This window comes from Salvia splendens, chromosome 7 (assembly GCF_004379255.2).
Source record: "Salvia splendens isolate huo1 chromosome 7, SspV2, whole genome shotgun sequence".
Classification (NCBI taxonomy): domain Eukaryota; kingdom Viridiplantae; phylum Streptophyta; class Magnoliopsida; order Lamiales; family Lamiaceae; genus Salvia; species Salvia splendens.
In genome coordinates, this window is record NC_056038.1 from 33,623,411 (window position 1) to 33,645,582 (window position 22,172).

Sequence of the window (22,172 nt, forward strand, 5' to 3'; positions counted from 1 at the left end):
ATAAAAGGGAGTGCATTGTACACAGTGAGATATAAGATATACAACAGAAATCCTACGATACTTACAATGTTTTCTACTACCAATCTCATATCTCTTGATTACCATCTTTAAGATTCCACATTTGCTTGCACGTCCCCTCTCTCTGTCTATAAACTACACAATAATCCATCTGTCAGCATTCGTCGGCCCCATATTATAACCCTCTCTCCCTCCATTTTCTTGTTCTCATCAATCTCTCTCTCACCACCATCTCCGCCGCCATGAACGCCGGATTCACCCGCCACCGCTTCTCCAACGACCTGGACGACTCCGATTATTCCGCCAGCAACAGCGGCGGAGATTCCCCGCGCTCCAAGATGGCTTCCACTTCCTCCTCCAAAAGAAGGTAAATATTCTCTCATGTGCATGCATATGAAGACAATTAAGAGAGTAATTGAGTTGATTAATTGGTTTAATTACAATCTGCAGTAGGAGAGCTTCACAGAAGAGAGTGGTGTCAGTGCCGATCAAGGACATTGAGGGATTAAGGCAGAAGGGTGATCAGATTGGATCTCCGCCGTCCGATTCTTGGGCGTGGAGGAAGTACGGCCAAAAGCCTATCAAAGGCTCCCCATATCCGAGGTAATTAACTTAATTAACCGCTAAGTATAATCAATTAGGGTTCAATTTGGGGCTAATTGGTGCAGTATAATTGCAGAGGGTATTATAGGTGCAGTAGCTCAAAAGGATGTCCAGCAAGAAAACAAGTGGAGAGGAGTCGATTGGACCCTAAAATGTTGGTGGTGACGTATTATTGCGAGCACAACCACAATTGGCCGGTTTCCAAGGCCAACAACCACAAAACCACCGCCGCCAGAAACGTCAAAACTCCGATTTCGGAGGAGGAGGAAGAGGAAGACGAGGAGGAAGAAGTGGAGAAGAAGCCTACGATTAATCTATCCGATCAATCTCACGACGAATTCGAATTCACGGCGGCGGAGAACAAATTCAGCAGTAGCAATAACGGCGGCGAAGGACTGTTCATCCAAAACGGCAAATTCGGATGGTTTGCTGATTTCGAATCGGCAAATTGCACTATGTTGGAGAGCCCGATGCTGGCGGAGGACAGGATTAGTGCCGACAGCGAGATGGCGATGATTTTCACGATGAGGGAGGAGGATGAGTCGCTCTTCGCCGATCTCGGTGAGCTGCCGGAGTGCTCCACCGTGTTCCGCCGTGGAATGGTGGAGAGCGAGGCGGAGCAGAGGCGGCCGGGATTGGCGACCACCGGATGAGGGCGGGTGATGTGACTTAGATTTTTATTTTTAATTTTATTTATTTTTAATTTGTAATTTTAAAAGAAATGTTGAGAGAAGGTTCTTTTGTAATTTTTTAATATTATTTTACTATTTGTCAACAGTGTAGACTGTAGAGGTTAGAAAAAAATTTGTTTGTTTGGGTGGTTGAAAGTCATAAATTAAAATCTCGTTGTAATTAACACCAATGCTTGTCGGTTTCTCTGACTACTGCTCTTATTTAAAGCATCAGCAGCGGGGTCTGGTGGACGTCGGACCGGCGTGCCGCACGTTCGTCATTAGGGAGAGACCGGCGGGCGCGGACACCGCAGGTCTGCGGTTTTCTAACGAAGTCCGTTATTGCGGTGCCACGGCGGACGTCCCGATTTTTAATTTTTTTTTAAAAAACTCTATATATATGGCTCGTTGAACTTCATTTCATTCGCACCACTTGTTTTAACGAGTTTATCTCTCTACTTTCATTGCTTTTGAAGATAAATGGAGCACCACAATAGGGATTCCCCCGCCACGAGCGAGTAAAAACGATGACGTTTCCCGTTAGAGTTGGGGGAAAGGCCGGCGGAAGTGCACCGATATCCGAGATGATGCATGGAATGGTGCCGATGATGCCACAACCCCAAATGGCAGGGATGACGCCCGGGTACTACAATATGTACTCTTGGTGTGCAGGGATGGGTGGGATGATGCCCCAAATGCTCGGGATGATGATGCCCGGGATGATGCAGGGCATGCCTGCCGTTGCGGGGGGAGCAGGCTGGGGGTCCCCCAATCACCTGGGGACAATGTCTATCGCACATACATGGATTTATTGTCTAGTGATTCCCCCCAGAGTACTCATCTGGAAACTCAGTTCACCGGCATTGAAACTTTCTCTTTTGAGGAGTTGGACTATCTTCAGTCAAGGAGTCTCCCACTGAGATGCCACCGGCGGTAGAGAGGACAAGTAAGCAGGGGAGAGGGAAGGGAAAGGGCACTACCTCGTCCTCGCGTGCGGGGAACGAGGGTGGGGCGGGGGCCGAGGGGAGGGGAAGGAAGCCGGCGGGAGAAAGAGGACCATCTGGAGCATAGGGGAGTGCGTCGCGCTGACGAAGGCCTGGGTCGGTGTAGTCGAGGATCCCTACATCGGGGTTAACCAGCACATCGACATAATGTGGTGGCGCATTAGCCAAAGCTACCTCCAATTCAAACCGCCAGGTGGGAAGCCTCGCGATGGAGAGCAATGCCGGAAACAGTGGGAGCGGCTGAGGAGGCACCTCAGCTGATTTTCCTGCATCTACCAAAACAACCTCTGCATGGCAACCAGCGGCATGTCCGCCGATGATGTGAAGCTTCTGTTTCACTAGCAGTACCCCGACGGTGAATTGGGTTTCTGGGAAGTCAAATATTGGGAGGTCTACCTTGTGGTGCAGACTTCCGCCAAGTTTAGTGCGGGTGTTGAAGCTGGCTGGCCGAAGTGGACGAAGGTCAACGCCTCCTGCGAGTACAGCAGCAGCGCCGGTTCCCATGAACTCCCCGACGCCGAGGCAGAGTTCCCGACCCCTCATTCGTCTTCCAGCCGCCGTAGGGCAAAAGACCGCGATGCGGATGGCTAGGGGAAGCGCCAGCGGGTTCTTCCCAGGTCACTCCCGAGCTCAAGTGGCATGCGGCGACTGATCCCCTATACAAGATGATGTTGAAGGATGTCATCGACTCTCAGAGGGCCGATTTGGGTAAATTGTAGTACTATATCATAACATAACTTATTCTCGTTTTTAGTTTATAATACTACCATTTTTCAAATCTGGGTAGTATAATAAGTCCTTGAGATTTAATATATTTTCATTGGCGACTCATCCTTGCAAGCAAACACAGATCCTTGAAATGAATCTGATTTTAATATTACCCCATCTGTCTCAAGCTACTCACACGATATTCCATTTTAGGGGTCTGAAACTACTTGCATCATTTTTCATTTTTGGCAAAAACTTTAAGAGCTAGCAAGAATGGTGAAGGGGGAAGGTGGCGAGTGGAGGGTGGGGGAGGGAGGATAAAAGAGGGAGTGCGGGGGAGAGGGGAAGCAACACGCACATGCACTCCGCTAGAACACAAGTGTTCGTCTTTTCTAAGTTGCAAGTCAACCATTCTTAAGAGCATCTCCAATAGCACTGGACGTCAAATAGCCATCAAATAGCCTTCACACTGCCACATCATCAGCACTACAATTCTCTTGCCACATCAGCTTGCCACATCAACTGGACATCAAATAGCCCTCACATAGCCTTCACACTACCTATCCACATCACTAATAACAATTATATAATTTAATTTACACTCGTATCAACATACGGAATTTAATTTACGAGACAAATACGGAAAATTCGAATAATAATATTAAAATTTAAAAAGTACATTAATTTTAAAAAAAAAGTACAATAATTAAACAAATTACATTTAAAAAATTACATAAATTTGCATAAAAACTAACGCCTTGCAATCCTCCGCGCCCACAACTCTTCAACTAAATCCTTTTGCAGTCGAATATGAGCCTCCGTCTGACGCATGTCGGCATGTGCTTGGAGGAGGGCTTCTTCATCGTGCGGTACCCCACCTCGTACGTTGGACGTGGTGACGCCGTGGTTTGGACCTGCTTCATTATCGTCGGTGGCCCAATCAGTCAGTTGTACACCTTCATCTTCGACGATCATGTTGTGCATGATAATACAGGCGTACATTATATCAGCAATGCAGTCGACATGCCACAAACGCGTTGGTCCCTTAACTGCAGCCCATCGAGCTTGAAGCACACCAAATGCGCGCTCCACGTCCTTTCGCGCCGACTCCTGCCGCGTCGCAAAGTAGGCCTTCTTCGGATCTGATGCGCACCGGATCGTCTTCACAAAGACGGGCCACCTAGGGTATATCCCATCCGCCAAGTAGTAGCCCATATCATGCTGGTTGCCGTTGGCGACAAAACTGATGGCCGGACCGACGCCCTGGCACTGCTCGTTGAAAAGGGGCGACGAGTTGAGGACGTTTAGGTCGTTGTTCGAACCGGCTATCCCAAAATACGCATGCCAAATCCACAACCGGTAATCAGCCACGGCCTCGAGGATCATCGTGGGATTTTTCCCCTTGTAGCCGGTCGTGTAAAACCCCTTCCAGGCAGCGGGACAGTTCTTCCATTCCCAATGCATACAATCTATGCTGCCTAGCATTCTCGGGAACCCGTGCTGATCCCCGTGCATCCGCAGCAGATTCCGGCAATCTTCGGGGGTAGGCTTTCGGAGATACTGATCACCGAATACTTCGATCACGCCCTGGCAGAAATACTTCATACATTCGATGGCAGTCGTCTCACCGATGTGGAGGTATTCGTCCCACATGTCTGCCGCGGTGCCGTAGGCCAACTGCCTGATTGCCGCAATGCACTTTTGAATAGGGGTGTGGCCGGGTCTGCCAGCCGCATCGTGCCTGAAGCGGAAATACAGATATCGCTGCTCCAATGCGTTAACAATACGCATAAATAAGTCCCGCCTCATCCTAAAACGACGCCTGAAATGGTTGGCGTCAAAACGCGGCTCCTCTGCGAAGTAATCTGTGAACAGGCGCTGATGTGCAGCTTCATGATCACGATGCACCACTTGTCGACGGTGGACAACTGGTCGTGGGCGAGGTGCCGCCGGCTGCATATAACTCTGCATCCATCGATCAAACTCACGGCTCGTATAGGCATCTAGCTCTTCGTTCATCATACGCTCGTACTCATCCGCATCCCCACCACTACCACAGGCATTACTCATTTCTTAAATTGATCTTGAACAGAAAGTAAGGTAGAGAGAATACTCGTTAAAACAAGTGGTGCGAATGAAAATGAGGTTCAACGCGCGTATATATAGTGTTTTAGAAAAAAAAAAATTAAATCCGACGCCGGTTTGGCGCCGATCCGGGACGCACAATGGCGCCCGTGAGGATCGGCGTCGGAACCGGCGTCAGCGCGGGAATCGGCATGGCGACGCCGATTTTGACGCCGATTTCGCCGACGCCGGTTCCAATGGTTCAGCGTCAAACCGGCGTCGGCGAAAAATCGGCGTCGCGGTGGTGACGCCGGTTATTGGAGATGCTCTAATGTACCATGTTACTAGTCATGACTCAGACATGAATATAGTTACTGAGATTAAATAAATATAGCAAAACTATTTAGCCAATCTCCCAAAATATCATTTAATACACTAAAATAGTTGGATTAAAGGGATTAATTGTTTGACTATCGGCAGTCATTTAATACACTAAAATAGTTGGATTAAAGGGATTAATTGTTTGACTTTCGGCAGAAGAGATAAATTGAAAAATAAAAAAGTAACATGCCAGAGATTAATTGTCTATCGACTGAGGACATAACTCGAAAAATAAAAAAATAACCCGCTGTGCAAATCTGTTCTAACCCACGTATTCACATTAAAATTAAAAGAGTAATCAATCTAAGCAAACATGTCGATCATCATTCTTTCATAAAATAAGTCCCAAAAATCTGAATTACTATCAACTTATAAAGAGTTCCCATTATTGGTGGCGGTAAATTTGAAAAGAGCTAACAATCAATGGAGATGCAGCTGGCCGCAGCCGCCGACGCATCACTGGTGCTGACGAAGGGATCGATCTTCACCCATATGAGAGAGAAAACAGAGGCCAGAAGCACCGACCACAGCACAACTATGGTTGGAGTCCGATTCTGCCGCCCCATCAGACCTTTCAGGAACGGATATAGATGAAGAATCACCCAAAACGCGAAGAACACTTTCCCGAACAGCGGGCCCCACGACTCGTACCCGCTGTTCAGCGCGTCCGAGAATCCCGCCACCACTCCCACCAGGTTCATGATCAGGATCGTCGTCGGCGGGATCAGGACCGTCGTCCACTTGAATACATACAGATCCGCAAACTCCCCGTCGTCCGCCGCCTTCGCCGTCACCGTGAAGTTCGTGTCCACCCCCGCCAGCATTTTCAGGAACCCCTGGAACACCGCGAACAGGTGCGCCGACACGCCGCCGATCACCCAGAACTGCTCGTTACGCCACAGCGCCTCGATGCTCACGCCGCTCCACCGCAGCTCGATCACGCTCGTCAGGATGATCGAGATGAAAAGCCCTAGAAACAGCACGCTCGCCAGATTCGACAGCTGAAATCAATTCAGGTCTAATTAGGCAAATTGAACAAAATTAGGGCAAAACTGGAAACCCTAGGCGAATTGAATTACCGTGGGGATGATGAATTTGCCGGTGACGAGGCATATCGCGGGGAGGGTGCAGTACGCGACGAGAGGGAGAGAGGTGAAAGGGTAAACAATGGTGTTGATGTAGGCGAGGCGCTGCAGCCACATGAGGCGGCCGGCGCCGAAGCCGTACCACAAGGGGCAATGTCTGCTCAGGAAGATCTCGACGGATCCCAACGCCCATCGCAGAACCTGGTGCAGCCTGTCCGACAAGTTGATCGGCGCCGATCCCTTGAACGCCGGCCTCAACGGCATACAATAGATTGATCTCCACCCGCGGCATTGCATCTTGAATCCCGTCAGAATATCCTCTGTAACCGACCCGTAGATCCAACCGATCTCCTTCCCCCATGCCGTCTTCTCCTCGTACCCGCACCCGATCACATGGATTGCTTCTCTGATCAGCGTTGATGGATTCGCGGAATCAGCCACTCCTCCGTTTTCCAGCAGTGTTGACTCGATGAAGACGCTAGACAACCCGAAGGTCTTCTCGAAGCTCATCTGCGAGATGAGCATCGACCTCTCGTGTTCATCGTAATCTGCAAAAGAATCATAAGCATGATGAATTGCTGTTGCTATGAAATGAAATGAAAGGAAATGTAAGAAACTGACTGTCGATTTCTCTGAGGTTGAAGATGGCAGCATCGAGGTCTTCTCTCTTGGCATCACGATACGTCTCTGCGAAATCCTTCTCTTTCGCGGGCTTCTTTCTACAACAGCAGCAGCAAGACGATGACGATGACTTGGCAGGCAGAGTGGGAAGGTTTGAAGGGCCATAGCCGTAAAGGGCTTGTCTGTTGAAGACACATCCTGTCCCGACATACACTGGTCCTTGAATTCCATCCAACCCTTTCATGTTTACCTGCAAGAATACAAGTGATTTTCTGCACAAGATTGTAGTAAGGATTTAATTACTGAATAGAGAAGGGTCATTACGTCGAAGAAAACTGTGTTACGGTTGGCATATCGATCGCTCTTGTCAATGCCATCAAACCTCTGGGGGAACTGCACATAGCAGACGTCGCGGCCAACTTGAGGATCCATGAAGAAACACATTGCCTCGCGAATAGCTTTGCTGTTGTTCACATAGTGATCACAATCAAGATTGAGTATGTACGGTGCGTTTGTTAGAACCGCAGAAACTCTTATCTGAAACAAGATTATCATCTGCATCATCGTCATCTTCGTTTGGTGAAGAAGATAGTAAGAACTCTCACCAGAGCATTTTCTGCACCAGCCTTCTTGTGATGTTGGTAACCAGGTCTCTTCTCTCTAGAGACATAAACCAACCTCGGCAGCTCATTGCCATCTGTATCGTGTGCGCCCGTGTTTCCTAAAAACACCTAAGATCGAACGAACATGGTTTCGACAGTGTGAGTTGATATTGGTGTCACAAGAACATATGTATGAATGAGGGTACTAGAATGAACCTGAATCATTCCAGGATGATCGCGGGAATTATTTCCCGGCCAAGATGTTCCATCAGCCATGATCCACCCTTCATCTGGTGTTTTCTGGGCCTTTGCTACTAAAGCGTTTATCCGAACTTTATACTCTTCGTAGTCTCTCTGTAACACAGTAGAACAAAGGATGATTTTCGAGATAAATCTAGTGGAAAAGAATGGATCAATGCTGAAGAGTTCACTTACTTTCATTGCTCTGCGTTCCTTGACAAAGGAAGGCTGGATTTTATCCTTCAAGTAGTCAATCTTTTGTGAGAAGTAGAACTCTGGGGCACGAGGCTCAATGGCGAATTTCTTGCAGAAGGGCACCCATTTCCTTGCAAAATCAGCCGTCTCCACAAGGGACTCGAAGGTAAGCATGGCTGCACCATCATCAGATACATAGCAAGAAACTTTATCAACTGGATAATCCACTGCGAGGATTGAGAGGACTGTGTTTGCTGTTATCAAAGGAGGCTCCTTCAATGGATCCACTGTACTCACAAAGAAATCGACAGCAGCAAGCTCAGACGGCTCCCCCTCGCGCTCATACCTAGAGTATCATCAGATCACAAAATCTTAAGCAAATCTTGTCATGTTTTAGAAGAAGAAGAAGAAGAAAAAGAAGAGACCTGGCAGACAAGCGGTCAATGAAGGTCTCCCTGTTGATAGGACACCATTTGGGGAACTGATCGAGCACCCAAGAGAAGGCGAACCATATCTCACAAATGACAGAAGTCAGCCATAGACCAAAGGCACTGTCAACAGGATGCGTGACACGATATTGGAAGAAAAGGGCGAGGATGATGAGTCGCATGATGATCACAGCTCTGTATGCTGTGAGCTGGGATTTCGGTATAGGGATTACTCTGGAAAGAGCCTGAGAAGTATCCACTGACCTGCAATTTTTTGATGTTATGACATTCTCATCAATTGAGTAATCAAACAAGAAGATGTATGTCTATAGTGATGGATACATAAATGTTTATTTTGTCACACACAACCCATCTTACGTCAACAATTGTAATAAACAAACTTCAAATAAAATTTCAAAAGCTAACATTTATTCGATACATATTATAAAATATTTTTGGACTGTAGTGGGACGCTCTCATCATCCTATATGTTATATATTTATCTACATGTAAAGAAATGCGTCAGCTGCTGATCCTGATAATACGCATAACTCACGTAAACTTAAACATCATCTATATCTTACTCCTTAAAAATAATAGTAGTTGTTTACATGAGTCGCAAATCAATGAAAATAAACCATACCTTTAGTTTCACATCACAATTATAAACCATATTCTTTTATCAATACACATAGCAATAAACCATAACTATTAGAAACAGTTCTATATAAATATGCATATGTCACTTTGTTCAGTTTATTATTCTGTAACAAATCAAGTCCGGTATCTGCCCTGCATTCCATTGTACATGACCCGAAGGTCCCATTGCATTTGTACATATATATGTATGACCCGAAGGTCCGTTGCCATTGTATATATGACCTGAAGGTCCATTACCATTGTATATCTGACCTGTAGGTCCATTGCCATTGTATACATATATATGACCTGAAGGTCCATTGCCATTGTAAATATGACCCGTAGGTCCATTGCCATTGATATCAGACCCAGGACATGACTGTCACAGATCCTGTTTAATCCAATGATTCAAATAATTCCAAAAGCACGTGCAAACATATCAACTGCATCAATTACATATTTCTATCATATAATTCATTTACAATATATTAAACATATCCATTGCACTAATCACATATCCATACTATATTCCACCATCTATATCAAATAACTCATAATTATATCTGAGTCACGTCATATAATCAAATTATTCACTTTATTTAACACATAGCAAAGAAGTACATAAAACATGAAAAATTAAAAGCGTGATTTATACACACCTTACTTTCATATGCTCGTCAGCCGAGCTCCTGGTTTTGATTTCAGAGTTATTGTCTATATCTCTCCCTGACTCTTCATTTCTACTACGCCTCCCCCAAGCATTCACACGCACCTCCCTCTAGTATTGTTAGCAAATGTTGGTTTATAAGCTGACCCCCTCCTCCTTCATCTATATCACATAACTATATATATTTTTATATTTTCTTTTAATATCATCCTTTATAAATCTAATATTGAATGCATTTAAAAATATTTTGAAATATGAAAGAGAATAGGGGGATGATGACTCATGTAAAAGTCCTACCATATGAATTACTACGTGGCCACACAAATAGATCCGGCAAAAAAAACGTGTTGGTCACTAATTAAAAATAAAACACCACATATAAAAATAATAATTCTAATTCTTATTTGTATAATATATATAATTTTTTTACACCTTACGAGTGATCAAACTACATATAGATTCCATTTGTTTGATTAGGTACTTCATAAAATGACGATCTATTTTAATAATTTAATATCGAATATTTTCTATTTTATTTGTTTCCAAATAAATCGTTATTTATTTATAAAAATAACATTGATCCCTTATTTATAATGCCCACTTCACAATTTTAGTAATTTCATAATGCAAAATGACAAAGCAAATATTTAAAATAAAACATGTATAAGGTCAAGGATGTTACGTAGTAGTATTCAGTTTAGTAGTTGTTGTGAAATGATGTAAGTTTCAGTGTGCTTACTGAGGTTGGTCATCCATTTGCTGTTCAGATGGAACTATTTCTGCTTTTTTATCCTTTTTCGGAGCTTTGCTCTTCTTATTCTTCTTGTCTTTCCAACTTTCCACACGATTCTTCCATATCGGATTTCCAGAATCATCCATATATTCTTGAAATTAAGACAAGAGTAAAATAATGAATTTCTCATCCAACAATGTAGGCTGATATTATTGTTAAAATTGTTCACTCACCACTGTCTATTGTGGAAACAGTACTGGTATTTCTAGCATGAACTCCAGTTTCCTGCAAAAACATTCAAGCATATATTGGCATTCCATTAAACATTGAAACAAATTATAATCACTCAGTAACTAATCAACTTGAACAAAAAACATTATGATGCTTCTTGCCTGAGAAGTATGTATAGTCGGAATATGATTGCCGGATTCTTCAGCCACTGCTGCACCATCTGTCCATTCAATACATTCATTATATACAAAACATATATATTGAGAAAAAAATATGTGAAACATGACCACACTCAGATTTCATGAAAACATGCATCAAAGCTGTGATCAAGTGAATGTTCAGTAAAAGCAAAATAGAAAGAGTAGTATGCCTTCAGCGTAAGGAGTGGCACAGCGGATGCAGGAGGTACGGTCTTCCTTGATCTCGTAATCCAGACAATGTTGGCAAATGGGATAATTGCATTCATTACAGGCCACAAAGACTTCACCTTTGGAGTTTAATCCCACTTGTTCTCCACAAGTCTTGCATATGGGAATTCCAGATTCCATCATCTTTACTTTGCCACCTTCTGCAAATAGTAGGTTTATAATTCTCCCCAAAGTATTTTCTCAAGAAGATTTCCAAGCATGGAAATATATATGTGGAAATGATTTGAGAGACAAAATCAAGGAATATAAGTGTTGTTTTTGATGAATATGAAATAGAATTGGGAAAGGCTGTTGAGTTTGGTGGAATGAAGCTTTAATCAGAAGGTGATGGAGAAGGATCATCTTTTTTTCTTTTTTCTTTCTGATTTCTGGTTGAAAGATTTCAAAAATTTTGCGGGAATTGTAAGGCAGGTTATGGTTGGGGACATACATCTCTCAACCAACTAAACTATTCTTCATCTTAAAGGACTCAAACTCTGGAGATTTGCAGATTTGTCCTCGTAAATTTGGGTCTTCTCAAAAAGGCCCCTGAATTAATGTAGTGTACACTGTATCAGTCCTTCTCATAGTAGCAATAGCAATAACGGCGGCGAACGGCTGTTCATCCAAAACGGCGAATTCGGATGGTTTGCTGATTTCGAATCGGCAAATTGCACTATGTTGGAGAGCCCGATGCTGGCGGAGGACAGGATTAGTGCCGACAGCGAGATGGCGATGATTTTCACGATGAGGGAGGAGGATGAGTCGCTCTTCGCCGATCTAGGCGAGCTGCCGGAGTGCTCCACCGTGTTCCGTCGTGGGATGGAGGAGAGCGAGGCGGCCGGGATTGGCGACCACCGGATGAGGGCGGGTGATGTGACTTAGATTTTTATTTTTATTTATTTTCATTTTTAATTTTTAATTTTAAAAGAAATGTTGAAAGAAGGTTCTTTTGTAATTTTTTAATGTTATTTTACTATTTGTCAACAGTGTAGAGGTTAGAAAAAATTTTGTTTGTTTGGGTGGTTGAGTCATAAATTAAAATCTCCTTGTAATTAACACCATAAATTAGGCACTCCATGAAAGCAATAAATATTATAGCATGTCGTCGATCACAACATATCTAACATCTGCAGAGGTAAAAGTTTACACCACAATCTCAAAGAAGCTGGCATCATACCTCACGAGGGTAAAAAAATCTACGAGGAGCAGCAACCTCCTTGCTTCACACCCGATGCGCCTTTGCTCACGTCGATTTGTTCGCCCTTTGACGGGACATTCTGTGCATTCCCGTCGTCACCTGCCTCCATGCTCTTCTTGCTCACAATGCGGTGTATTTGCGTGAGAACTTCTGTGAATGCATTCTCGACATTGGTAGCATCGAGGGCAGAAGTTTCCATAAAGTAAAGCGACTCCTTTTCAGCAAATGAGGTCCCGTCATCTGTTGAGACTGCCACCAGATGCCGGAGGTCACATTTGTTGCCAATAAGCATGACAACTATGTTTGGATCAGTGTGATCCCTCAACTCTCTTAACCACCTCTCGACGCTTTCAAATGTGGAGTGCCTAGTGACATCATACACAAGCAAAGCACCAACAGCACCGCGATAGTATGCACTGGTGATTGCACGGTACCTGGAGACCAGTGGGAGAACATATGATGCTCAGAGCATAAAGGAAGCAAGTGATGTAAAATGGAAACCATGAAAAGTCTCATCTTTCCTGATGAAGGCGACTGCCGAATGAAATGATTAGTCCTACGAAAAGGCAAGCTATTTAACTACAGAAGTGTAACTTGGCAATAGTAATTCTCTGCATCAACCTTGACTTGTGATCATCTGTATGATATTTAGTTAGTTTAATCTCTAAACTACGATGCTACCTCACACTGGGATTTGTTACCTCAAGGATAGCAACTATACCTTTGATCTTACAGGTTTGGATTTTGCAATAGCCCAACATGACAAGACAGGGTATATACTATATACCCTTAAGCCAGTGGAAGATTAAAACTATAGTTGACTCGTAACAGAAAATTGATTCTGATCCATATCCCCATCATTATTAACTTTTTGGCAGAAACTTAAAATTGGGCATAAGAAAAGTTGACTCATCAAAACTATGCCAGTCAAGATTTCAATAGCTCGGAGTAGTTAACTTGAATGAGAGAGCATCTATTATTAGTGGGTATAAGAAAAGCTTATTATTTTAACTTTGATAATCATCAAGTTGAGTTTAGGCATATTATATGGGTCAGCAATTTCATCCATGCCATGATCATTCCACGGTCCACACCACTATTAGAATATTGAAACAAAACAAAAATTGTTATTACAACTAGGTTACGATATTCTTAAGGTCTTGCTTGCAAGAAAATCATCTAGAATAAGACTGCACAAAACCTGCAAACACATTTGCAGGCCTTTGAGCATAAAACCAAATACGTAACTTCTATAAAGATCCTTGTAAATTTTCTGATTCCATAGAATCAGCTCATATAATCCCTTGATCACACAGCACTGCTAGTCGAACAGCTACACAAAACTCATTTCCCAGTTCACACCATGTGTAGGGAAAAAAGGCGCAATTCGGTAAGTGCATAAGAAAAACTAAGACTAGCATAGTATAGTATGGCATATTCCGTCGATCTACATGGTACACTTGAAGAATCTGCCTAACTGCCTTTCCAAAAATCAAACATTATCTCCCATTACTAAACCTAGATCAGTAAACGCTTTCAGCTCAAACTCAAACCTAATGACGGCTTCACACAGCCTACAGATCTATCTAGCAAACCTCCATCTCCCTACATAACTAGAAATCTACTAAACACAATTTCCATAAACAATGAACAGCAGATCAATTTCAGCAATTCTCGAATAATATAGCTAGAATACAAATTGCAAGAACAGCAGATCAGAGATTAGCAAACAACGAACACAAATGCGCACCTCTCCTGACCCGCAGTGTCCCAAATCTGAGCCTTGATCACTTTGCCGTCGACTGTCAAACTTCTGGTGGCGAACTCGACGCCGATAGTCGATTTGGACTCGAGGCTGAACTCATTCCTTGTAAACCTAGAAAGCAAGTTGGATTTTCCGACGCCGGAATCCCCAATCAAAACCACCTTAAACAAGTAATCATAGTCGTCTTCTGCCCGGTAACCCGCCATTGCTGTGACAGATTGGGAGGGTAGCAGGGCCGGCTAGGCGGATCCAGTTCACGTAAAACCAACACTCTTTTCGAAAAAGGTCAAGTAAGCAAAATATGGGGTGGGATTTGGGAGAGTTAATTATGAAGGAGATAACAACAGTAAGAGATAGTGCGGATTTCCTGTTTTTCAACAGTCACTCAAAGACCTTTTTTCAGCTTCGTTTCTCCTTTTCTGTATTTTTTCTTTTTTTAATTTTATTGAGCCAATATTTTTGCTTCAGGAATTTAATGGGCTGAAGCTGTGGGGGCCCATATTGTAGAAATTCCCGAAAAAGAGAAGAAAAATTTGTAGGCAACAAATTAATTCATGCTTTCTGAATAACATCATGTAGTTCAAAATATGGCATTCGTGGTGTCCTATTGTGTCAATATTTTGTACTTTAGTTTGACTATACAATTATGAGTTGAGCTTTATTATTTTTTGAATCATTTAATTTTATATAGGATATAATTCAAAAATCCGACAAGTACTCACACGAAATTATTGGATTTTGAGTCAAGTTTAAGAGTTTATTGGGCTTTATGTCCTTATCATATCGATCCATAAGAAATCTCATAATTTTCGACTGGATTTCGTTAACCTATTAAAAAAATATTAGTATTATTTTAATTATATTTATTCTTTTCAAAATATTAGATTTAAGAATTAAGTCTAGTCATGTAAATTAAGATTTCGTGTCAACTCTTGCAATTAACGGGTATGTGTCATGTAAGGGTCATGTTCGAGTTTGGATTGAACCTTATTGGATTAAGTCGTTATCAAATTGAGCTGAAAATGACACAAGTGTCACGATTTTCCTGGCCTAATTTTAATCTTGATTGAATGATGGTGAAGTGAATAAAAGGGTGGGAAATAGTATTGTATTCCCTGGAGGAGGAAGAAGTAATATAGGAGAAGAGCAGCGTTGAAACCGAAATGCAGGTAGCTGAATTTGGGTAGACAAGAACTCAAGTGAGATGAGGAACAGCACATGCCATGACACCTTATAAAAGTATAAAACCAATCACTATCGCATCGCATCCACTCCCATCCAATTATTACTCTCTTCTTCAATCTTTAATTTCCCAAACAATGTCCATCTCCGAAATCTCACCCGAATCCCAGAGGATTCAGTTGGTGTCTGGTTGGGAGTGGAGGGAGTGAGATTTGAGTTCGCGTGAGTGGATCAAGCTATATGGAAGATAACTGAACCGAATGGACCAGTTAGCAAATGTCGTTGCCACTTGATCAAGGCGATCTCGCTCTCGCTAGCCAACCAATGTAATTTATATAACTCCCGATTTGCACTACTTTAACAGTAAAGCGGCAGGTTCGAGGTCGATCCCACAGAGAAGCGAGTGTATCGAGTGTGTGCGTAGTGAATAGAGTTCGGCTGCTGCCACGCTTTAAATTTGAGAGTTTTACTATTGAGTTTACACTAGGCACAAAGTAAACTATCTACAGGATCAAGTCACTGATTACTACTGGATCAAGTAAACGTCAGGCTGAGAATAAGAACTCAACTAACTAAGCATGCTACGGAAAACATGAAACACCTTGCCACTCAACATGATTAAACACCTGGCCAAAGATTAAAAGCTAAAATGAACTTGAAAACAGTAAACACGAGAACGAAAACAAAAATAACTCGATTTTATACTAAAAGCTCAGAACAGTACAGCGACCATGCGGAATGTAAAAAGATCGAAACTTTAGCTACAATGCGAGAATTAAACTAAGCTAACTCTTCGGAGAATAAAGCAAGTAAAACCGAGAGGTCCTCGGCGAGAAACTTGAGATAACGCCGACATATATCGAGAATTCTGTAGCGCTTCCTTCGGTCGCCCTTTCTAACTAAACATTTCTCTATCTTTAGTACTGGGAGACTAAACTAAAACGTAAACTAAACTAAAAACATAAACTAAACGTAAAAGGAAGGTTTTTTTTATTATGGTGGCACATCCTCTATTTATAGGCACTTCGCACAATCTCCAGCTGGATAACGATCTTGGCAGAGGATATTCGCTCACGCTGTGAGCGAGCGACTCATCGAATGCTACGTGCCTTCCTTCTAGAATGACGTCGCTTTTCAAAAACAGATTCATGACTCAGATCCGTCCTTGCGTCTCACGTATCAGCACGTGTCCTCTTCTAGAACGTCGTCCTTGCTAACAGAATGATGCGCACCATCCAACTCATTAGCCTCACGTGTCCTTCTTCTGGAAGCCAGTGGTCCCCTTCTTGACTGCTTGATTACTCTCCTTGATCAACTCTCCGATTTTTGGCCTTTTTTCGCCCGTTGTACTTGCTTGATCAGTTTGGCCTTGTTGCCTTGGTCAAGCGCATTCCTGCACAATTAACACTTGCTTTTGCGCGATAAACCGATCAAGTAGCGTACTTTTTGCCCCTAAACCGATGCATGAAATAGGCCTTATCAGTGTCTCGCTCTGTCTCCGAATGCCTGCTCTCCAAATACCACGACGTCTTTGAATTCAACTTCGACTACTCTGGTCTCCACTGGTTCAACGAAGAGCGTTTCTGAGCTCGCCAGACGACCTCACAAATGCCAACGCGCCCTCTCTTTCAACGTGGTTCGTTCAATCTTTCATGTTAATTATTATCACATGTAGACACACATTATTTCTTATTGTTAATTGAATCATATGTTTTTGCAGACATGCTTGTGTGCTCCCATGAGATGCTGAATACTACTCGGATTCGGAGATTGCACCTTCTCTTCTACATCAAACAACTATTCTGCAACTCTATATATAATCTTCCATACTTAATGTAACAGTAGAGACAACACTAAAGTTTATTCTGGTTATGAATGTTAAGCTATATTGATTTTCAGTGCCTATATTATTTTCATGTTCACGTCATGATTTGAATTTTCGAAGATGAAATTGGTCATGCTTTTAGATGTAGATTCAATCACATGGCTTCAAATAAATTAAGTCGGAATCTGCAGTGAGAAGCTGTGAAATGCATTAATTAATTTAAATTACTTAATTAATTTCAGAAGGAAAGAAAATTACTAATTTTCCTAATACATCAAAATAAAGTGGACCAGTGGATTCCTCTTTGGGAAAACAACACCCACTCCCAACACCTTCTATCCCCTATTTTCTCTCATCCATCTTCTCCATTCTATTTGATCTCTCTACTTTTTTTAACTCTTAATAATTGTGTGAATTCTTGTTAACAGTTTATGCGAAACTTTAATTTGACTTGAAATCCTGGGTATAATTGTACGCACATTTTCATTTTTTCCGAGCACGTATATAACAATTGTACAAAAATGTGTTTGGTTAATTTGATACAAAAGGTAAAGACAATTATGTCGAATCGTCATTGTGTCTATACGATAAAGATCCAACCGACACAATTAATAATGATTCTTTGTGTAGTAAATTTGACAATTGTTTGGTCGGTCGAATAAAAATTAGTTATGTCAGTCCAATCTTTGTCGTATCTATATAATAAGGGTTTGACCATAATTGTCTTTACCATGTATATCAAACTAAACAAGAATAGTTATTTCCATTACCTTTAATTGAAAAATACATGCTTGCAAAAAAATCAAAATGTGACTATATATTTTCTAGACCAAAAATAAGTAATAAATCTATTTATGTTGAGCGATTTCAAGTCAAATTTAAATGAAGTTGCATGAATGTTAACAAGAAGTAGCACAATTATTTAAACGAAAATAAGTAGAGAGAAGGTGGATGAGAGAAAATAGGAGGGAAAGGTGTAGTATATTGGTGTATTAGAAAATGTAGTAGGAGATTCCTTTGGGTTTGGAAGATAAATTAATTTCGCAAAAATGAAAGAAAAATATAGATGGGAAAGATTGATAATACTAGAGATTAAAGATGGAGTATATGTATAACAAAGGATGTATTAAATAGACCTTTCTAGGCCTCCTGGTCTCAGGCCTAGCCTGATGTAATGCTGCAGTTTTTCACTATGGCAAAAAGCTCAGAGCTTTTCCACAACAAATGCTATTTCTATTACTGTCAGTGGTAAAAATGATAGTAACAACCTCTATCACATAATCAGAAATCACAATCATTTACCTGTACTTTTTCTTTCTGCTTTAGCAACTGTAAGCTTTACAATTACAAGTATCTCAAGCAAGCCAATTACACAGGCAGCTAACTCAGCCCTTTCATGAACATGTATGATATGAGATCACCACTCAACAAAGATTTTCTGCAGACTGGAATACTCAAGTTACCAGACTACATTGACAAAACTATACATGAGAATAGCATAAAGAATATTCGGTATTCAACTCACCGAGTTTAGATTTAGACGGAAACAGGTGTTTGCTCTAAGCTTTGTTTCCCTGTTATGCCATCTTTCAGTGTTTTGAAGTACACATTGTAGTCCTTTTCAGGAGGAGGATTTTCTGGATCCACAGTGTAAGGTTCGCTGAACGGAATCACGCTCTAACCTGAATAACAAGCAACGGAGAATCACATAATACTCGAAGAACAAATAATTTCTCAAAACAAGATTAAAGATTTTCATGGTAAAAAGTGAAAGAACCTCAAATGTCTTGTCACATGCATAAGGGCTTTCCAGTGCAGCAATACATACCTTTGCAACTTCCTCCCTGGAAATCTTCCCCTTTAAACCAAATTGAAGGTTATAGAGGTATCTTGTGACATTATAAATTCAAAAGCATTTTTTTTATTCGGTATTCATGTTCATACTGTTATATCATCTCCTTGAGCAAAGATGAGATCAGCTCCGGCAGGTTCCTCGGTTAATGCACAGGGTCTGATAATTGTATATGGAATGCCACTTTCCCTGATTAGATCTTCCCCCTGAAAACATGACATGGTTGGGATTGATGTGAACGCAGAAGTTGAATTTGCTAGTAATAAATACACGGCCTATGTTCGATCTTATCAATATTGATTACAATAGTATTACTGTAACTGGATATCTACTGCCTCTGATAACTAGATAAAACTAATTGATTGTATCTAGTATTGTACTACATATGGAGTAATTATTAAACAATAAGATGCAGAGGAAAATAGTGAGATTCATAAACGATGTTTGAATACTTGAAACTGATTGCAGCCTATATATTATTGAATTAACACCGCAGAAAAATGGAGGGAGAACCTTCAATTTGTATGTGAGAATAAAGCCCAACTCCTTGTTCATGCGGACGGCTGGAGGCTGTTTGGTTAAATCAAGTCCTGGCCTATCGGGTCTAGTGACTCCAGCCGAGCTCACATGCACAAACCTGAGATTTTAGAAGATAACAAAATGAAGAGAAATTACATGAAAGGGTAATTTCATTAATGAATTGAGAGGAAAAGAAAAGGATCTAATGTGTGAATCAACCTGGGAGTAATTGGCTCTTTCATGTAAGCTCTTATGGTTGATATTGGAAGCTGGAATGGACCTTCAACAAAAGTTGGGTTCAACTTCCCATCATACTCAAACTTGCTGAACATCAGCTGTAAGCATTATTGAAAAATTATTACATGAGCTAAAGAGATTATTGCTGATCATGAAGGTAGATATATTTCAGGATGAAATGGATTGAGGACAGAAAATTATTCATGGAAACATGCCTGAAATGATATGATTTCACTAGGATTAAAGGGTTGGGCATCAGACACAGTTCGTGCTCGAAATATAGGTCTCAAAGAAGAGAAAGGCAAGCGAACCTGAAAGTGAGTAATTGTGAGTTTCAAAGATGCTTACTGATCCACTGGTTATAGTACAAAAGCACATGTAACAGCTCACCGATTGCCATTGATCCTTAACAGAGTCAAAGCCAGTTGTATATGCAACAGTGTCCCAATCACGACTGGTTCGTAGCATGAATTTATATCTACGGCCATCACCTTTGATGCGCAACTCAAGACCATCATATGCAGAGAGATCTTCTGGTATGGAGAAATTCTGGAGAAAGATAAAGAATGTTAACACATTACTCTAACATAGTGGACAAATATAGCATATTATGCATCTGTGGGGAATGAGTGAGGGAGGACAGAAACGGATAAAACCGTAGATTACCTTTGTGCGGATACTGGCAAAACCTCCGTTGTTTGCAGTAGAAACGAATCCTGAAGAGGGAAGTAGCTTGCTTAATTGAGAGAAAAGAGTGAAAAACATCACTAGCTGTGAAACTAGTTAAAATATTCAAGTCTTTGATATTGTTCGGAAGAGAGAGAGAAACAAACCCCGGAAAATTCCAGCTGGTCTACCATTCTCACCACCAGAAGGATCTATCTCAAATCCGCTGGCACTTACCCCTCCCATGACAACATCATCCAATGCACCCCAAGGAAGCTCTCTGGATACATTATCTGTGCAGGCAATGGATACATGTCAACTAAAAAGGAAGCAAAACAAAAAAAGAATGCAGCACACAGAGCTACGGCGTCTGACAAGGCTAAACTTACTTCCGTACCTTCAAATCCAAATACTAGTTTTCCACAACGAAGTCCAACTGACTCCTTAACTGCACTGATCAGATTTTTCATGCCAATGAACTCAACCATTTCCGGGGAATCACCTTTAATCTGCGTTCATCAATCCAATGAACAGCCACAGTCAACTATAAGGGACATTGCTCAGCATGAAAAGCTGGTAAAAGGAAAATATGGAGCTTGAGCCGTTGATGTGGGAAAAACAGGTACAATTACTAACCTCTGGTTCGAAGAACTTGATTCCCTGCATATACACAGAAGGATAAAGATCAGAACACACGCCAAAAGAAATGGTGTCAGAATTGTAGGAAGAATAGAACAATAAATGAAAGCACAAACACAATATCCTCCAGACTGTAAGTACCTGGCTATATTTGGCCCTGTCTGGAGTATCACCTTCTTTTGGGCCAACAATAACTGAAACAGCATTAATCACCGACTTTACTCCTTTGAAGTACTCAGGTAGCAATGTGCTTGCTTTGGTAATATCTCCAACAATCTGATTTATATATTTTGAAGATATCAGAGTTGCAAAAAAAAGAAATTGGTTTATCGTATCCAGCATGTTCAACTGATATATCACTGTGGAAATCTGTTTACAAGTGTTGCTCCTATTTGAATGTCTACAAGGAACATCCTTTCTTGTGGAAATGGAGGGGTTCAGCTCACTTAGGATAACTTTTAAGTATTGTTGTGTTAACTCAAAGTCTCAAACATAGATATCCATATCGGGAATAAGGAATAACCTTTAATATTGGGGGACTATTATATTTATTTCTATTAAAAACCCAAAATGTTCTCATATTAGAGACAAACAAGGTTATAAAAAGTAATGTATCTATTCTGATCACTAGAAAGTGTTGCCTGTAATAGTAGATATTCAAGAAACCTATCCTAACACTGCAATGCTGGTGAGCACGGAAACGTAGTAAACATAATTACAAAAGTCAGATATTGTCACCATAGACTATCACTGGGAAGCCAATGGAAGATAGAAACCATACCAAATCAACATCTTCACCAAGCATCTTCCTAGCTTTTTCTTCATTTCTGACCTGAAAAGAATGTTAGGTCTCACAATGTAATCATGAAAGAAAATCAAAGCAAATGTTATTTAGACATCTTTCAATTACAGATATTCTTCTACCTATGGCCTCATCATCACTAATCTATATATATAAAAGAGAGTCATGCATATAAAAGAGACGTCAT

General features: G+C 41.5%; 4 protein-coding genes across 5 annotated transcripts in view; 1 reads left to right on the top strand and 3 right to left on the bottom strand.

Annotated features, from left to right (window-relative positions):
• The first annotated feature begins 170 nt into the window (after positions 1–170).
• LOC121811321 (probable WRKY transcription factor 65) lies at positions 171–1,487 on the top strand. Its single transcript, XM_042212158.1, has 3 exons — positions 171–385; positions 469–621; positions 698–1,487. Exons 1-3 carry the CDS (start codon positions 261–263, stop codon positions 1,272–1,274), a joined length of 855 nt encoding a protein of 284 aa, XP_042068092.1. The 5' UTR covers positions 171–260; the 3' UTR covers positions 1,275–1,487.
• A 4,220-nt stretch (positions 1,488–5,707) lies between these two features.
• LOC121811320 (cellulose synthase A catalytic subunit 4 [UDP-forming]-like) lies at positions 5,708–11,593 on the bottom strand. Of its 2 annotated transcripts, XM_042212156.1 has the most exons (12): positions 11,261–11,593; positions 11,052–11,110; positions 10,893–10,944; positions 10,666–10,810; positions 8,618–8,884; positions 8,193–8,538; positions 7,974–8,111; positions 7,761–7,886; positions 7,480–7,692; positions 7,156–7,405; positions 6,529–7,082; positions 5,708–6,450 (listed from the first exon to the last, which is right to left on the bottom strand). In XM_042212156.1, the coding sequence occupies exons 1-12, from the start codon at positions 11,439–11,441 to the stop codon at positions 5,863–5,865; spliced, it is 2,919 nt and encodes a 972-aa protein (XP_042068090.1). In that variant the 5' UTR covers positions 11,442–11,593; the 3' UTR covers positions 5,708–5,862. The 2 variants fall into 2 exon arrangements, with proteins under 2 accessions (XP_042068090.1, XP_042068091.1); XM_042212157.1 differs by lacking the exons at positions 10,666–10,810; positions 10,893–10,944; positions 11,052–11,110; positions 11,261–11,593 and adding an exon at positions 9,919–10,618.
• Positions 11,594–12,346: 753 nt separating this feature from the next.
• On the bottom strand, positions 12,347–14,663 carry LOC121811322 (ras-related protein RABA1c). The gene is made up of 2 exons (XM_042212159.1): positions 14,249–14,663; positions 12,347–12,932 (listed from the first exon to the last, which is right to left on the bottom strand). Exons 1-2 carry the CDS (start codon positions 14,467–14,469, stop codon positions 12,497–12,499), a joined length of 657 nt encoding a protein of 218 aa, XP_042068093.1. The 5' UTR covers positions 14,470–14,663; the 3' UTR covers positions 12,347–12,496.
• A 3,885-nt stretch (positions 14,664–18,548) lies between these two features.
• The window catches only part of LOC121810773 (protein HIGH CHLOROPHYLL FLUORESCENCE PHENOTYPE 173, chloroplastic-like), a 3,921-nt gene continuing 297 nt past the window's right edge, over positions 18,549–22,172 (bottom strand). Inside the window, exons 2-15 of the mRNA XM_042211505.1 lie at positions 21,965–22,015; positions 21,325–21,459; positions 21,181–21,204; positions 20,942–21,053; positions 20,712–20,837; positions 20,545–20,594; positions 20,269–20,427; positions 20,094–20,189; positions 19,861–19,976; positions 19,636–19,759; positions 19,215–19,328; positions 19,048–19,128; positions 18,796–18,947; positions 18,549–18,715 (exon numbers count right to left, since the gene is read on the bottom strand). Of these exons, the coding sequence (XP_042067439.1) occupies positions 18,807–18,947; positions 19,048–19,128; positions 19,215–19,328; positions 19,636–19,759; positions 19,861–19,976; positions 20,094–20,189; positions 20,269–20,427; positions 20,545–20,594; positions 20,712–20,837; positions 20,942–21,053; positions 21,181–21,204; positions 21,325–21,459; positions 21,965–22,015 (1,329 nt within the window). The 3' untranslated portion in view covers positions 18,549–18,715; positions 18,796–18,806. The remainder of the gene's footprint in view (positions 18,716–18,795; positions 18,948–19,047; positions 19,129–19,214; positions 19,329–19,635; positions 19,760–19,860; positions 19,977–20,093; positions 20,190–20,268; positions 20,428–20,544; positions 20,595–20,711; positions 20,838–20,941; positions 21,054–21,180; positions 21,205–21,324; positions 21,460–21,964; positions 22,016–22,172) is intronic.